This window comes from Camellia sinensis, chromosome 1, assembly GCF_055761805.1.
Source record: "Camellia sinensis isolate YWXY chromosome 1, ASM5576180v1, whole genome shotgun sequence".
Taxonomy (NCBI): domain Eukaryota; kingdom Viridiplantae; phylum Streptophyta; class Magnoliopsida; order Ericales; family Theaceae; genus Camellia; species Camellia sinensis.
This window is the reverse complement of record NC_138961.1, coordinates 107890242-107908342: the sequence shown is the minus strand read 5'-3', so window position 1 is coordinate 107908342 and position 18101 is coordinate 107890242. Positions and strand designations below refer to the sequence as shown.

At 43.1% G+C, this 18101-nt stretch overlaps 1 protein-coding gene across 1 annotated transcript; it reads left to right on the top strand.

Annotated features, from left to right (window-relative positions):
* Positions 1–942: 942 nt before the first annotated feature.
* On the top strand, positions 943–4276 carry LOC145813877 (uncharacterized). Its single transcript, XM_082910179.1, has 4 exons — positions 943–2732; positions 2816–3474; positions 3551–3683; positions 4101–4276. The coding sequence occupies exons 1-4, from the start codon at positions 2216–2218 to the stop codon at positions 4274–4276; spliced, it is 1485 nt and encodes a 494-aa protein (XP_082766305.1). The 5' UTR covers positions 943–2215.
* The last annotated feature ends 13825 nt before the right edge of the window (positions 4277–18101 follow it).

Below are 18101 nucleotides of genomic sequence, written 5' to 3'. Positions count from 1 at the left end.
ATTACTGAAAACGAAACCCCACAAAAGGCATAGCAGTAATTACTGTGCTTAAGGCACATCAGTATGCCCTTTCCATTTTGACCTTAGGTCTCGCACACTAGGAACAGAACTAAGCCAAAAAATGAGGTTGGTGCAATCTGCAGCCATCGAGGTGGTTGTTGTACGGGGAGGAAATAATTCTCCTCGTATAATCCTGTTGACCAAGTCCACGCTCCTCCGTACGACGTCGCTTTGTCACCTGAAAACACAAACGTGAGCTAGCCGGCGGGTGTGTGCCGGAAACCTCTCCGATGCCTAAGTCAGAAAACTTGACAAATAGACAAAGCTCTAAGTTCTTAGAAAGATTGTGTTCAATTACCTCCTCCAAGGTGTTGCTTGTGAGCTTTTATAAGTTTCGTATGGCACAATCCTAGTAGGACTTGTACTTCTCCATGCAGAGTCCTCCTAGGATTCATTCTCCTAGGGATAATGCTTATCCTTTTGCACCCTCCCCCACTGCTTAAACCAAGTGGGATGGTTTTTTATATGACCGAACTTCCATATGACCGAAGTAAAATTGGCTATACCGAGCCACAGAGGGCCGAACTATACTTAGCTCGGTCTGCTCCTCCAATTGATTACTTCGGCTGCCCTGTTTGACCTTGATGTGCTTAGTTCAAACTTCCAAGTAGCAAGTTCTGACCGTCCCAACCGCTGTATGTCACGACCGGACTAATTCTGAAACCGGTCTTCCCAGAACATACTGCGGCCGGACTAACTCTGAGACCGGCCTAACTCCGAGTTGTCTCCGGACCGGAGTGGCTTTACTCTTCCTTCGACCGGAGTAATCTCATCTCCTCGGGCCGAAGTAACTTTGTCTCCTTAAGGCCGGAGTAACCTTGCCCCTAGGCCGAAGTAGCCATTACGGCCTTTTTACTTAGTCCTTCGCGTTTTGGGCCTCGAAGCCAAACTCAGAGCTCGGCCCAATTTTTCCCAAAAATTACCCTCTCAATTGCCCCTTAATTCCATCTGTGCAACAAGATTGGGATTACCAGTCTACTGGCCGAGCTAGAGTTTCATTAGGCTTTTTCAGCCGATCTAAGAACCCTTTAGCCTCTCTAGCCGATCTAACTTTACCTCGGATATCACTATGTCCGGTCAAAAACGTCTCTTCAATCACTGCGACTGTAACGCTTCTCATTCCAATGACACGTGGCAGGCTCTGATTGGTTAAGGACGGCTGTCACGCCGTCTTCGTGCTTTGTGATCTTGAAACGGTTCCCGCCCAAATTTTGGGCTTTCTAACAAAAGTAATTCCTGAGGCTAGGGTCTCTACACTTTTGCTATTCCTTCGTCTTCTCTCTCTGTTCTCTTGCTGCTCGAGTTCTGAGCTTACTGTGTTCGTGCTTCTGTTGCTGCTACTGCTCCATCTTCAGCTTCTTCTTCTTCAATCTGGTAAGCAGGTCTACCCTTCTCGCTTTTGTTACTTGTTTTTCCATCTGTTTTTGCTTTGTATGCTTTTTGCAAACATTTTTCTTCATTTGTCTGCTTTGCTCTTCGTACTTTGATGAAGAAACCATAGAACCCAAGAGTATATGTCATATACCCTAGAGAAAACTCGATTTCGATCCAGAATCACATCCCAACCGAACCAGGATACTGTTTGTGTTGTGTATGTAGATAGATTTCAGAGAACAACCGAACTAGGACTCAAAGGAATAGCAGTAGTTTCTTCTCAACCACTCTAGCCAAGATAAGCTCACCGGAAAAACGTGCACGTACCGAACTAGGTACTCCGGTCAATAACCGAGCTAAGGCTTTCGGGGCCCAGCCGGCTTTCTTAGTTCTTAAACCGAACTCAGAAAGCCGCCCCTAGGGGCTTCGACCGAAGTAACTTTCCTCAAACTGCAACCGATTTAGGCCTTGGGACTAAACCAGCTTTCTGAGTTTTTTAGACCGAACTCAGAAAGCTGCCCCTAGACGTTAAAACCGGTCTAACCTGCTCAAAACCGAGTTAACAAACCTTCTGATGAGCCGAGGTAGAACCAGCCCACTGAGCCGAAGTAGGATTTGTATATCTTGCTTATAATTTGTAGCGCGGTCCCACGATCTGTGCTTAACCCCTTTGTTTTCTACCTTGCAGACTTAGGTTGCCCAGGCACTCCTACGTGTGCTCAACCGGGCTACTGAGCCAAATTTTCGTACCGAAATAATTTATTCGTAACTTATTCAACAAATGGGTAAGTATAGATATTTAGTCGAAACCCCTGGTGGTATGGCCGAATTCAGGCAGGACTACCAGATTCCTGATGATGTCCAACTGGAGTTGGCCAAGAAAGATGCTACTCCCTGGGACAATGAAGGCTCCGTCCCTTTTACCCTTCAGTCAATAATTGAAACCGGACTACGGTTTCCTGTCCAACCGCTCATCTGCGAATTTCTTAGACAGACTAGGTTATGTCCTACCCAACTGTCCACCAATACTTACCGTATTATAATGGGAATAGACGCATTAAACCACCAAACCGGACTTAATCTTGGTCTAGCCGAAATATTCCATCAGTATTCCATCGGCTCAAAGAATGCTGGGTGGGTCTACTACCTCAGAATTCGCCGCCGCCGAGAGAAGATAATTAAGCATACTCCGGACAAAGATCTTAACGATGATGATTTCCTTTGGGTCTCTGGGAATTTTGAGGATTTTCAAGCTCAAATTCCTGGCCGACCTATAAATTGGAAAATGGGAGAGCCTGGTAATTTTGCTTCGGTCTTCTGTCTTGTTTGTTATCTCGGTTGTTTAGTTTATTAGCCGAACTAACACTTCTCTTTATTGCAGATTTCGCCCATCTCCGTTCCCTGTACAGTTATCCCAACCTTGGGGTTCTGCGAGCCGCACTACGGGTTAAAGAAAGAAGTTGGTCAAAGCTTCTAAATTTTGAGCCGACCTACCGGTATAGCGGTCGCCGCAAAGCAAAGGTAACTGATTTTCTTCTCGAGGAAGCACCGGAGCCGGACCCAACTCTGCCCGAGATAAGACTTGTCCCTCTAACAGCAGAAGAAGAGATGGCGGAAAGGAGCAGAGTTAGGGCCCTTCTTACCGAAACGGCTAGGCCCGAAGTAACGCCTCCCAGTCAATCGCAGCCTGCCGTTGTCGCCCTCCCTTCCCAACAGCCATCCTCTTCCCGCCGGACCAAACGTCCCCGGACTGCCGAACCCGAACGAGTTTTGGTTGATGAAGAACCTGTCATTCAGCCGAGCTTACCACCAAGCCCTCGACCGGAGTCTTCCGACCGGACCATCAGTTGCTGGGCACCGAAGCTATCTTTCAACGACCGAGACATTCTGGAAACAGACTCGGTTGTTGCTGAGAAGGACCACCTGTTGGCCATCAATTTGGCCAAGAGTGTGTGTCTGCCTAAAGACATGGAACATCACCACAAACAGTTAACCACCGAGCTGAAGTCCATCCGGTCAGCCACGAAATCAATGATTCTGGTAAGTAACTTCGGTCGTATTTCTGTTTTTCTACTTTTCTTTTTCTTCGGCTAAATTGAAGTTGTTGCTTTGTCAGGCTATCCAGAAAAATCAAATCACCCATAGGAAGGTGCTGGAGCTGAGGAAAGTGACAAGGCAAGCTGCGGCAGAGGCGGAGGCGAAATCGGCCGAACTAGAGGAGGCCAGAAAGGAAATGGCCGAACTCCGAGGTGAGGTCGGTCGTCTGACCGGAATGGTTAGTTCGGCCGAGGCCGAAAAGCAAAAGACTGCCATCGTGCTGAAGGACAAGTACTTGCGCGAGTTGCTAAAACTTGAAAGAAAGAAGGATGCCGAAATAAAAGAGAAGGTGAAGGAAGCCGACAAACAAGGCTTCAAGAGGGCAGAGGATGCTTATGCCCAACAATGCAATGCGGCCAAGGATCTGTTCTTTAAGTGCGGCTGGAGGGGAGCCGTTGAGAAGCTCGGTCATGATCCTCAGACCGAGGTTTTCAACCCTCCAGCCTACTTTATACCGAACTCCCTGATGGATTATGCCACGGCCATGCAACAGCAGTTCCTTGAGGGCTCAGATGATGAAGATTCTGATGAAGACTCTGCCCCTGAGGATGCTTCGGTTGTGAATGCAGATCAGGTAGTTCGGTCGGAGCCCGTGGTGGAAGATCTAACTCTTGATCAACCAATTGAAGCCGTGGCTCCAGCCGAACCCGTTCTTCCTTCTGAAAGTGTTGTAGCGCCCGAAACCGGTCTTCGGGTTGACGCCGATGCTGCCTTTGACGCCGAAATAGATGAACTCTTCTCTTAATTTTGTAATCTTTTCTTTGTAACCGAACTAAGCAGCCTTGTAATGACTTCTTTTTTGAATGAAAATTTGACTTCTCTTATTCCGGTTATTGTGTGTATGCTTGTATTTGTAATGTCTTCTATTACTCCATGTGTTATTTCGGTTTTTGGTTGGTTAAACTATACTTACCAGCCAACCACTCTTTAGCCGACATAATTATTTCGGCTGAAGAGTAACAAGTGTTGGTTTAATCCAGCCAACCACTCTTCAGCCTTACACTTACTTCGGCTGAAGAGTAACAAGAGTTGGTTTATTCCAGCCAACCACTCCTTAGTCATGCACTTACTTCGGCTAAGGAGTACTAAGTGTTGGTTTAATCCCGCCAACCACTCTTCAGCCTTACACTTACTTCGGCTGAAGAGTAACAAGAGTTGGTTTATTCCAGCCAACCACTCCTTAGTCATGCACTTACTTCGGCTAAGGAGTACAAAGTGTTGGTTTAATCCAGCCAACCACTCTTCAGCCTTACACTTACTTCGGCTGAAGAGTAACAAGAGTTGGTTTATTCCAGCCAACCACTCCTTAGTCATGCACTTACTTCGGCTAAGGAGTACAAAGTGTTGGTTTAATCCCGCCAACCACTCTTCAGCCTTACACTTACTTCGGCTGAAGAGTAACAAGAGTTGGTTTATTCCAGCCAACCACTCCTTAGTCATGCACTTACTTCGGCTAAGGAGTACAAAGTGTTGGTTTAATCCAGCCAACCACTCTTCAGCCTTACACTTACTTCGGCTGAAGAGTAACAAGAGTTGGTTTATTCCAGCCAACCACTCCTTAGTCATGCACTTACTTCGGCTAAGGAGTAACAGGTGTTGGTTTATTCCAGCCAACCATTGAAGTTTGTTTTTCCAGCTAACTTCTAGTATTTGGTTATTCCGACCAAATGTCCTGCAGCCTGGATCCTTATCCTGGGCTTAGGATGGGTGTTGGTTTAATCCAGCCAACCTTTAAGTTAGTTTTTCCAGCTAACTTAGAGTAACATGTTTGTAATATACGTAAGTCTTGAAAGCTAACTTTTACAAAGGGTAATTTGTGCCAAAAAGATTTTCTTATTTTATTGAAGGAAGAGAAAATTACATATGCTTGAAAAAGAAAAAGTTAAAAGTAAAATAACTTGAGATTGGCCGTGTTCCATGGCCTAGGGATTGCCTTGCCGTCCTTGTCTTCTAGGTGGTATGCCCCTTTGCCTGCTAATCCAACCACCTTATAAGGACCTTCCCAATTTGGGCCTAACTTGCCGTCTCCTGGGATTAGGGTGTTTCCCATTACTTTGCGTAGTACCCAATCCCCAATCTTGAATTGTCTTGGATGTACCTTTTTGCTGTATTTTCTGATTAACTCTCGTTGGTAGGCGGCGATGTGAACCATTGCTTTTTCTCTTCTTTCTTCTATAAGGTCTAGTTCTAAGGCTATGGCTTCTCCATTTAAGTCTGGATCAAAATTTTCGCTTCGGATTGTGGGGAGGCCAACTTCTAGTGGGATGACTGCCTCTATTCCATAGGCCAAGGAGAATGGTGTTTCTCCTGTTGATCGCCGAGGTGTGGTTCGGTAAGCCCATAAGACGTGAGGGAGTTCGTCCGCCCATTTGCCTTTTGCTTTCTCTAGCCTTTTCTTTAGTCCATCCAAGACGACTTTATTTGATGCTTCAGCCTGCCCATTTGCTTGAGGATATGCCGGAGTAGAATTGTAGAACTCTATCTTGTATTCTTCGCAAAAGCTTCTGAAAATTCTGCCGTCGAACTGAGTTCCATTGTCTGAGATTAGTGCTTTTGGTATGCCAAACCGAGTGATAATATTTTGCCAGACAAACTTCTTCACATCCTTCTCTTTGATTGACGCCAATGCTTCTGCTTCTACCCACTTTGTGAAGTAGTCTGTTGCTGCGAGGAAGAATTTTCTGCCACCGGGTGCTGTTGGAAGTGGTCCTACTATGTCCAAGCCCCACATTGCGAAAGGCCATGGGCTAGTTAAGGGTAGGAGTTCTCTTGCTGGTTGATGTATTTGGTGCGCGAATTTCTGGCATTTTTCACACTTTTTCACATATTTTTCTGAGTCTGCTTGCATATATGGCCACCAATATCCTTGCGAAATAGCCCTGTAGGCGAGCGACCTTCCCCCTTGATGACTTCCACATACCCCTTCATGTATTTCGAACAGGAAGGCTTCTACTTTGTTGGGATGAACGCACTTGAGGTAAGGCCCAGAGAATGACTTCTTGTATAATGCAAAAGATGGAGACAGCCAAAATCGCTGCGACTTTGCCCTTATTTTGTTGGCTTCTTTTTTCTCTGCTGGTAGGATGCCGTCTTTTAGGAACAGGATGATGGGATCCATCCATGAAGGGCCTAATTCAGTGCAATATACTTCTTCTGCTTCGGGGTCTTCTATACTTGGTCTTGGTAGGAAGTCGATGAGTACTGGATGAGGGATCGATGTATCTGCCATTGAGGCCAAGCCTGCTAGCTCGTCCGCTCGGCTGTTTTCCTCCCTGCCAATTTGTTCTATCCTTACCACATCAAACTTTTTGATCTCTGTTCTGACTAACTCTTGGTACTTGGCCATTCTGTCGTCCTTTGCTTCGTATTCGCCCGAAATTTGGTTTACTACCAGCAGAGAGTCACTGTATACCATTAGTTCGGCTGCTTTCATGAAGTGTGCTGACTTGAGTCCTGCGATAAGCGCCTCATACTCTGCTTCATTGTTGGATGCTGGGAAGCCAAGGTTGATTGCTTGCTCTATAACCAGGCCGTCTGGAGAGATGAGGACTATGCCAAGCCCTGCACCATGTCGGTTGGATGCTCCATCCACAAAGAGCTTCCACATCTCTCCAACAAATAGTTTCCAGCATGTGGAAGGGTCAGACGATGCCGTGGGGTCAAGGATGGTGTTTTCTTCAAAGTCCATATTGGCTGTCTGCCCTTCGTCCTCTGTTTGAACTGCTGGTGAGCCTTTGTTTGGCTCCTCCTTGTCGTTCTTAATGTGGTCTGCCTTTGTGCTTGATGGACTACTTTCCACTAGGGGTTGCGCTATTCCGGCGTCAACTTCCGTCCCTAGTTCGGTTGAGTCAGTCAGGTCGACTGGGCAGATATGATGACTTCCAGGAGTAAACTCTGCAACGAAGTCTGCCAAAGATTGAGCTTTTATTGCGGTCTTTGGTTGGAACTTGATATCGAATTGTCCCAACTCTACTGCCCATTTCAAAATTCGCCCACTGAAGTTCGCCCTTTCAAACAGAGCTTTTAATGGAAAGGCCGTAAGGACGACTATGGTGTGGGCATGAAAGTAGTGTGCCAATTTCCTGGATGCCATCATTAATGCTAATGCTAGTTTCTCCAATGGTAAGTACCTTGTTTCGGCTCCCAACAATGTCTTGCTGACATAAAAGATGGGCAAGTGTTGTATTCCTTCTGCACGAACTAACACTGCGCTGACTGCGTGTTGAGAGACTGCTAGGTACAAAAAGAGTTCTTCACCAGGTACTGGAGTAACAAGTAGTGGTGGGGAAGACATGTATTCCTTTAAGCTTTCCAGAGCTCGGTCGCATTCTTCATCCCACTCAAACTTGGCCTTTAAAGCTTGGAAGAACGGTCGTAGCCTGTCCGACGATCTGCTTATGAACCGGTTGAGTGCAGCCGCCATACCAGTAAGATGCTGCACTTCTTTAACTGAGTTTGGTCTCTCCAACTCCTGGATCGCTTTGATCTGAGAGGGGTCGGCTTCTATACCTCGGTTGGTCACCAGGAAGCCCAAGAATTTGCCAGATCCAACTCCGAATGCGCATTTGGACGCATTGAGGCGTAGCTTGTGTTTCTTCAGGATCTGGAACATCTCGCCTAAGTCTTTCAGATGGTCATTCTCATCCTTGCTTTTGACCACCATGTCGTCGATGTACGCCTCCATTGTTTTGCCTAACAATGGTTCAAACATCTTGGTGACCATCCTTTGGAATGTCGCCCCCGCGTTCTTTAGGCCAAAGGGCATGACCTTGTAACAATATAACCCCCTTGGTGTTGTGAAGGATGTGACCTCCTGGTCTGGTTCATGCATGGCGATCTGGTGGTAGCCTCTGTATGCATCCAAAAAGCTAAGTCGGTTATGTCCTGCCGTTAAGTCCACCAGTTGATCTATCCTTGGTAGAGGGAAGCTGTCTTTTGGGCACGCTTTGTTGACTGTTTTGTAGTCGACGCAGACACGCCATTTACCATTCTTTTTTGGCACTACGACGGTGTTCGAGATCCATTTTGGGTAGTGCACCTCTCTTATTGCTCCTGCCTCCAGCAGGTTGCCCACCTCTTCTGCCACTATTTCGGCGTGGTGGAGTGCCGATCTGCGCGTGCGTTGAATGACTGGTCTGGCAGATGGGTGGACATTGAGTTGGTGACTGATGAAGTTTGGATCAATGCCTGGCATGTCGTAAGGTGTCCAGGCAAACACTTCGATATTGGAAGTCAAGAATTCCATGACCTCTAATCTCTCAGTGCTGGACAATGATGAGCCAAGCAAGAAGAACTTATCCGGGTTCTTCTCATCTATTTTTACCTCCACCAAGTCTTCCACTGCTTTCTGATCAGCCTCTTTGCCGACGTCAGCGAATAGTCCATTACTTTCTGGCTCTTCCACCGAATGAACATATCCTTTGGCAGCTCGGCTTCCATTTGCTGTGGCGAAGCATTGTTTTGACATGATCTGATCGCCATAGACTTCTTCAATTATACCGGCGTCATTGGGGAACCGCATTACCTGATGGTATGATGACGCCACTGAACGCATGGCATGCAGCCATGTTCTGCCCAGGATGATGTTGTAGGTGGAGGGGACCTTCAATACCCAGAACTCCACCTGTTTTGATACGCTTCCAGCTCTGACTGGAAGGATTATTTTGCCGACAGGCCACTCTGGCATGGAGTTGAATCCAATCAGGGGAGAAACTGCAGGTGCCAAGTCTTTGTCTTGTAACTTTAGTTGTTTGAATGTGTCGTAATACATGATCTCACATGAACTACCTTGGTCAATCAGAATCCGCTTGACGTCAAAATCCTTGACTCGGAGAGTGACAACCAGGGCATCATTATGGGGGCAGTAAATTCGTTCCAAGTCCTTATCCGAAAAGGACATGACGTTTGTTGCCTCTGTCCTCCCCTTCTTGATGGAGGGTTGGGAACTTAATACTTCCCTAAAGTGTTCAGCCTTCTTGATTGAACCTCTAAGCTCGCATACGCGCTCAGGTTCAAAAACTCCATGAATTACATTGATAATGCCTTGTGGTGGTGCGTCGTTTGGCATTCTGTTGGGTTGGTCATGATCTTGGGGGGCCGGTTGCGCTCCTCCTTCAATGTATTCGTCCAAGTGGCCTGCTGCCACCAATTCTTCTAAATGCTGTCTTAGGGGCGTGCAATTCTCAGTTCGGTGCCCCTTTTCTTTGTGGAAGGTGCACCGTGATCTGTCGTCGTAATTCTTCTGAGCCTCCCCAAGCTTGGCTGGCCACTTGACAAAAGGCTCATCCTTGATTTCGCTCAGAATCCGATATATTGGTTTTTTGAACACCGTGGTTATGGCAGTGCGAATTCTTAGCCATCTTTTGTCTGGGTCTTCTCCGTTATCTCGTCTGCCACGTCCATTTTTGTTACTTCGGTCCACCGTATTAACCTTTGCTGAGGTTTTCTTTTCTGGTACCGTGGCCGCACTTGTTTTGGCTTTGGAACGTGCGCCATCTTCTTCTACCCTGATGTGCTGATGCACTCTCTCCATCAGGGCTTCCATGGTGAGGGGTGGCGTCATGGTAATTGAATCCCTTAGTCGGTTCCCTACTGGTAGGCCTCTTTTATATTGCGCAATGGCTAGATTGGTGGGGCAGTCTCCAATCTGGTTGAATGTCTCCCAGTAGCGACTGTTGTAAGATCTGAGGGTTTCTTTCTCACCCATGTCGATGGAGAGTAGCTGGTCTATCTCCACCGGTGTTTTAGTATTTGTCCGAAACCTTGTTACGAATGCTTCTGCCAATTGGGCCCAGGAGGCTATGCTACCTTCTGGGAGTTTTTCGAACCAAGTCAAGCCCAGGTCGCCCAGACTTGATGGGAAAAGTATGCACATTAAGGCCTCGTTTCGCCTGTACACAGCCATGACTTGGCGAAAGTGGCTGAGGTGAGAATACGGATCCGTCTTCCCTTCATATGTATTGAACTTCGGCTGAAGGAAGCCTGATGGTAGGGGTGCGTTTTCGATCGCTGGGACAAACGGCGAAGTCTGTAGTCTTGCCAATGCTTTGTCCGCTGGTTCGTAGGCCGGTCGCGGTATTGGCATTCCAACCTCGACGCTTCCATGCGTTCGAGGAGCCAACCGTTGTAGGGCCGAAATTCGGTGTGGATCCTTTGCCCTGGCATCCTCCTTGCATCGTGCTTTTTCTTCTAGTACGGTTCGTAAGTCGGATGACCTGGGTAGCTCGGTTTGTCTGGATCTGGTTTGGTGTGAATGTGAAGGCCAATACGTGCTTCCTTCAGTGTATGATCTTTCGGATCTCGTCCGTTCAGACCTGGAGTGACGAGTTCTTGAAGATAAGGAGTGAGTGTCGCCTGTCCTGAGGCTTCTGCTCTCTCTTTGGGAAGGTGTAGTATTCCTACTACGACTCTCTGAGTGGCGAGGGGGCGTTTTATGCTTGCGCCCCTCTCCTGTCGCCACATCTTTGGTCTTTATCTGGCGTTTTAAAGTCTCCATGTCCGCCGCCATCCTTCGAATTAGTTCATCCTGTTCCTTTACGCGATCTTCCAGGGCTTGAGGATCAATCCTCCTCCTTTGCCTGTCGGGACTTTGAGAGTGACGAGGGCTGCCATTCCGCCTTCCCCTGCCACTCCTCCTGGAATTATGTTGTTGGGGCTCCAAGTCCGCCATGGGAGGGACAGCAGGTAATCCCTCACGCCTTGCGCCCCCTTCTGGAGTTAGTCCGTCGACGGCGGACTGCGGCAAGTCTTCAATGTGTGCCATTGAATGAGAAAAGGAGAAGCTTAGTCAAGAGGTTTTTGTTCTTGTCTGTTCTTCCCACAGACGGCGCCAATTGTACGGGGAGGAAATAATTCTCCTCGTATAATCCTGTTGACCAAGTCCACGCTCCTCCGTACGACGTCGCTTTGTCACCTGAAAACACAAACGTGAGCTAGCCGGCGGGTGTGTGCCGGAAACCTCTCCGATGCCTAAGTCAGAAAACTTGACAAATAGACAAAGCTCTAAGTTCTTAGAAAGATTGTGTTCAATTACCTCCTCCAAGGTGTTGCTTGTGAGCTTTTATAAGTTTCGTATGGCACAATCCTAGTAGGACTTGTACTTCTCCATGCAGAGTCCTCCTAGGATTCATTCTCCTAGGGATAATGCTTATCCTTTTGCACCCTCCCCCACTGCTTAAACCAAGTGGGATGGTTTTTTATATGACCGAACTTCCATATGACCGAAGTAAAATTGGCTATACCGAGCCACAGAGGGCCGAACTATACTTAGCTCGGTCTGCTCCTCCAATTGATTACTTCGGCTGCCCTGTTTGACCTTGATGTGCTTAGTTCAAACTTCCAAGTAGCAAGTTCTGACCGTCCCAACCGCTGTATGTCACGACCGGACTAATTCTGAAACCGGTCTTCCCAGAACATACTGCGGCCGGACTAACTCTGAGACCGGCCTAACTCCGAGTTGTCTCCGGACCGGAGTGGCTTTACTCTTCCTTCGACCGGAGTAATCTCATCTCCTCGGGCCGAAGTAACTTTGTCTCCTTAAGGCCGGAGTAACCTTGCCCCTAGGCCGAAGTAGCCATTACGGCCTTTTTACTTAGTCCTTCGCGTTTTGGGCCTCGAAGCCAAACTCAGAGCTCGGCCCAATTTTTCCCAAAAATTACCCTCTCAGTTGTTATGGTTTCATTCACAAGGTTTTGGCTCCTCTTGTGATTTTTAGGTTCTGACTATTATTCTCAGAGATCATAAAAGTCATCTTTAATAACCTAATATTTTAATAAAAAGTCAGATTTTTTCGCATAATTCTTGCCATAGCGTCCTTATATATATATATATATATATGGGGCACATATACCTTCCCCATGTGCTATATACCCTAAATAATGAAGCAAAGATGACGAATCGAAAGTGATGTAGAAATGCACGGCTATACAAGGAGTAGAAAATGAATTAAACTGCCAATAATATTATATACATTAATATTCATTGCTGTATTATGTTGCCACGTGGAAGCCAACTACACATGGAATCCAATAAATATTGTTGTACAAAGCATGAATCATTCGAAAAAATTAAGTTCGGTTTGGTTTAATTTTTTAAATGAGCTTTAAGTCTTGTTTTGAAAGATAAATTTTTAAAATGAGTTTTAGAAAGAGAAAACTTGTTCAATTATAAGTTTTAAAAAAAAAATTAAATTTTGAGTTGTATTTTGAAATTATTTTAAGTTTATTTTTTTAAATATTTAAAAATTTTCTTAATTTTACTTAAATATTTAAAGATAAAAGAGATTTTGCTTATGTTTCCGAATGTTAATAAAATAGTTGCTTCAAGCATATAAACTATATGTTGCCCATGCATTATTTTTCTATATATCTATATATATATATATATGTACACGCATGGGGCCTCTCGGGAATAAGAAACAGCAAAATTGTGGCTAGACTTACATATGCGGCGCCTAATAAAAATGCTAATCGAAATAATAAACTTATATTAGATTTGCTTTCTTAAATACATGCACAATCATCATGTCTTTTCTTGGGTTATTCTATGCTTGTGGCTTTAACTACTCATGAGTGGCCAATACGATCCATCATTATTTACAAACACATCAAATTCAAACTAGACTCAATAAAATGGTTATGATAGTAATTGGCCGCCTTGTGGATTGACAAAATTACATGTAATTAATTAATGACTTTGTTACAAGCAAAGTATACAGCAGATGGAGGATGACATCGTGACTAGTGAAAACTGGACAAATCTTTGTCCGAAATTTAAACAGTTGGTTTGAAAGTGAATCTTGAAACCAATGGCAAATTGATCAGAATTTTCGTTAGGGTGTTTATCATGTAAGAATGTCAATAATCCAAAAGTTAGAAAGTAGAATTATTTTCTGATTGATTCAAGTGAATTGCAACCTTACTGTTATGGGTTTATATACACATTTAGGTGACCTTTGGGAATAGTCATGCTTCTTGGATTTGTTTCATAATACCAATAGTCACCATGGTTCACCAAAAGGTGTGTCTTTAGATGTTTGAATTTAAACTAAGTAACTTCCAAATTTCTTCAACATTCTTGCAGGAAGGACTATTACCATTCAAGAGAGAAATGGTCAGGTGTGAGAGGATCCATCATATTATGGTGTGACCACCTCTTATACCTTCACCTCCTACTTGATCACACTCATAATGTGATAATAAAACCTGAGTTGGGTATGTTTACCTTGGTACTAATATTTTTCCTCATACCAACTTTCATCTATGAATTTTCCTCATAGAATCGACGTCTGATTGTGACTTGACCATACGTGCATACGTTTTTGCCACCAATCTGACAGCACCCGTACGAATGTGTTCTCTCACCGACAACACACTCCAGATGACTTCAATTCACTATATTTCAAATGAATGGCATCAATTTTCAGTGCCAGGTTCTTAGTCCATAGCCAATCACCATTGACGACTTCAGTCGCACATATTCCTCATGTGTCGACCTGCGCCAAAATTATTATTAAGTACTTCCTCTAAGGCCCATTCCTAAAGGTTTTCCTTAACACACCTTATCAATGACTTTTTGCTGATCAAGCAAGCAACATCATCTAGTCAGCATGTTGCATATCATAGACTTTACATCTCATGCTAATTATGATGTCCGTACCTTGTCAGTTCCTCTATCTTATTACCTGACCAAACACATGTTTCCATGCAAGATAGAGTCGCAAAACATCGGTTATCCAAGCGTCTCCAGAGTCATCCGACTATGCTCTTATATAAGTAGCTAAACCACCTAGCTAGACATTTTTCAATCACATATTAGCTACATTTTCTCTGAATTTTTCCAGAGACAACCCTTTGGTCATAAGATCGGCCACCATCTCTTCTGAGGGTATATAGTTGACCTTAGTTTCTTCTCTTTCCATTGTATCTTGAATATAGTGGTGATTTACATCAATATGTTTTACCTTAGAGCTATTCGCTCCACTTTATATTAATGAGATAGCGGACTGATTGTCACAAAACATATTAACTGGTCTGGTAGGTATACCTAATTGTAAACTGTCTACAAATCATTTTATCCAGACCGCATTACTAACGACTATGCTGCAAGCTATGTATTCAGCTTTCATATTGTACTTTGCAACACAATTGTGTTTCTTACTTAACCAAGAAACTATCGTTCCACCAAGCAAGAACACATGACCATTAGTAGATTTTCTATTTTCTACATCTCCGGCAAAATCCACGTCTGTGTGTCCTTTTATGTCTAGATCACACAAACCAAAACATAATTTAAAATTCTTAGTGCCTTTCATATATCTAATTATTCTTTTGACTGCTCACCAATGTTCCTTACCTGGATTGGATTGAAACCTACTTATCAATTCGATTGCATGACAGATGTTAGGTCTTGTGCTTGTCATAGCATACATTAGGCTGCCTACTGCCTGAGCATATAAGACACCTCTCATTTCCTCAATTTTAGACTTAGTTTAAGGACTCGTACTTTTACTAAGACTTTGTCCCTTGTAAACAGGTGTGCTTAAAGAATTACAATTATCCATATAAAATCTTTTGAGCACCTTGTCTATACATTTTTCTTGATCTAGATATAATAACTTTGAATTTCTATCTCCTGAAATTCTAAGTCGTAAAACATAGGTTACAAGACCCGTGTCCTTCATTTCAAATCTAGATGCCAAGAAAGTTTTGGTTTTCTTAATCATACCTGGACAATTTCCTGATAACAATATGTCATCCACATATAAAGACAATATTGCTAACTTATCATCATTTTTCCAAATATAAACAAAATAATCTACTGGACTCACAACATAGCACATTTCTAAAATAGTTTGGTGGAATTTTAAGTACCATTGTCTTGACGATTGTTTGAGTCCATACAGGGATGCTTTTAGCTTGTAGACTTTATCCTGGTTACCTTAGATTTGGAAACCACCAGGTTGCATCATATAAATTTTCTCTTTTAATTCACGATTGAGAAAAGTTGTTTTAGTATCTAACTAATGCAATTCCAAATCCATCCTAGCTACTATTGCCATTAGAATCCTTATTAAGGCAAATTTTGCAATAGGAGAATACCTATCCACGAACTCTACACCAAGTTGTTGTGTAAATCTCTTAGCTACAAGCCCTGCCTTGTATTTCTCCAAACTTCCATCTACTTTGAATTTCTTTCTAAGAACCCATTTACAACCAATGGCTTTTCTTCCATTCGGGAGATCGGTTAATTCTCAAACATCATTTTTCTTGATCGAGTTAGGTTCTTCATTCATTGCCTCAAGCCATTGTGTAGCGTCACTACTACTCATTACCTCATTATAACTAGTAAGATCATCTACTAAGTTATAAAGTTCGTCAATTTGAAAAACATAATGATCTTTCAAAAATGTAGATGGGCGTCTTGCTCTCTTCCTTCCACTTATCTCAAGATTTGAAGCAAGTAACACAATGTCATGTAGTTTTCTTTTCCTCCCACTAGTAGGGGGTTCTGGGAGAACTTGTGGTGCTGGTGACAAATAGGGAAAAGAAAAATCTTGAGATATCTCGGAGAGCAATTCAATTGGTTCAATAGGAATAACAAGATCAGTGGATTCAAGAAAAATAGCATCTCTACTTTCTATTAATCCACGTTCAGGATGATAAAAATGATAACTACTCCCATTTTTAACATAGCCAATAAAATTGCATTCCCAAGTTTTAATTCCTAATTTATCCCTCAAAGGTTTGGGAATAAGTCCATGTGCTTTGCATGCCCAAACTTTGAGATTTAGAACATTAGCATTAGTACCATTCCAATATTCGTAAGGAGTTAGAGGTTTAGCTTTTGTTTTGACTCTATTTAATATGTATGCAACAGTGGACAACGCTTCCCTCCAAAAATGAATAAGAAGATCAGCATGACCCATCATAGACCTTGTCATTTCCATTAGAGTACGATTTCGTCTTTCTGCAATCCTATTTTGTTGTGAAGTGTATGACATTGTAACCAAATGTTTTATGTCATTGTCCTTGCAGAAAGAATCCATAGCTTCATATTCCTCACCTCTATCATTATTCAAATTTTTAATGGACTGACCAAGTTGCTTTTCTACCTCTAATTTATATTCCTTAAACTTTTCAATTGCTTCTGATTTGTGTTTAAAAATGTAGATACGTCCATATCTTGAGTAATCATCAGTGAAAGTAATAAAGTATTCCATGCCTTATGAGTTTCAGTTCTTAAAGGGCCACAAATGTCCGAATGAATTACTTCAAGTAATTTTGATGATTTCCAATGTTTTGAAAATGGCTTGCTAGTCATTTTTCCTTTGATACATGGTTCATGTGTATCAAAATCATTGGAACACACTTTAGGCAATAGGCCACTTTTAAACATTCGGGACATTTTATTTTTAATAATGTGACCTAATGTTAAATGCCAAAAATAAGAACTATTACTGGTAGAAACATACAAATAATAAAAAATACATACTTTATTATTATCAATAGGAAAAGAGTACATGCCATTTACTCTTACATCTTTCACTAATACATTTCCTTTCTTAATCAACATCGTGTTAAATCTAAACTTAATCTTAAAACCTTTTTTGGTTAAGACTGGAACTGAAATTAAATTTCAGCGAATGTTGGTACATAAAGCACATCATGAAGTACGATGGAAGTTCCATTAATAGAGAATTGACAGTTGCCGATGCACAAAACATCACTCTACGAGTTGTTGCCTATATAGATTATGTGTTCACTAACCTTCTTTTTAGTAAACTCCACGAACATGTCTTTGTTTTGCACGATATGCCTAGTTGCAGTATAATCAATCCACCATGAATTTGATGAAGGTTCAAGGACCATTGCTTCAGAAACTGTCATGGCAATGGGGTTATGATCCTTTTTCTGCTTGTTCTGAGGACAAGTGGCTTTGATATGACCTTTTTGACTGCAATTATAACATAGACCAGCCTAATTCTTGTGATGTTGTTGTTTGTGCCACCCTTGCTATTTCGCCCATTCTTTTTGGAACCTTTCTTCCATTTTTACTTGAAAGAAGTAGTCTTTTTGTTACTGAATGGTGTATGAGAATTATTCTGTGGTGGTGGCGGCGAAGATTAAGCCATCAACAAGTTAAAAGACAATCATTCTTTCCGCCTTAGCTTCATTCTTTCTTCTTCCAAAGCTAAGAGTACATGCAATGTTACTATTGAAATCTCTTGTCCGCTATGAGTTAGAGATGTGACAACGTAATCGCAAGATAATGGAAGAATATTAAGTACGGTAGTTACTTGCATTTTGTTTGACAAAGGGTAATTAGCGTTGGATAATTCTTTAGCAATTAATTCCATTTGATTAACATGATCACCGGCACTATTATTATCACTCATACAAGTGTTATTATATTTGTCCAAGAGCAATTGTATTTGAGTGTCTGATCGAACTCCATACTTACTTTCTAGTGCTTCCATCAATTGTTTTGCAGTGTCATATTCTTCAAATAGCGGAATAATGTTGTCTTTCATATTATGTAACATAGTTGCCTTTGCCATTGCATCATCCTCT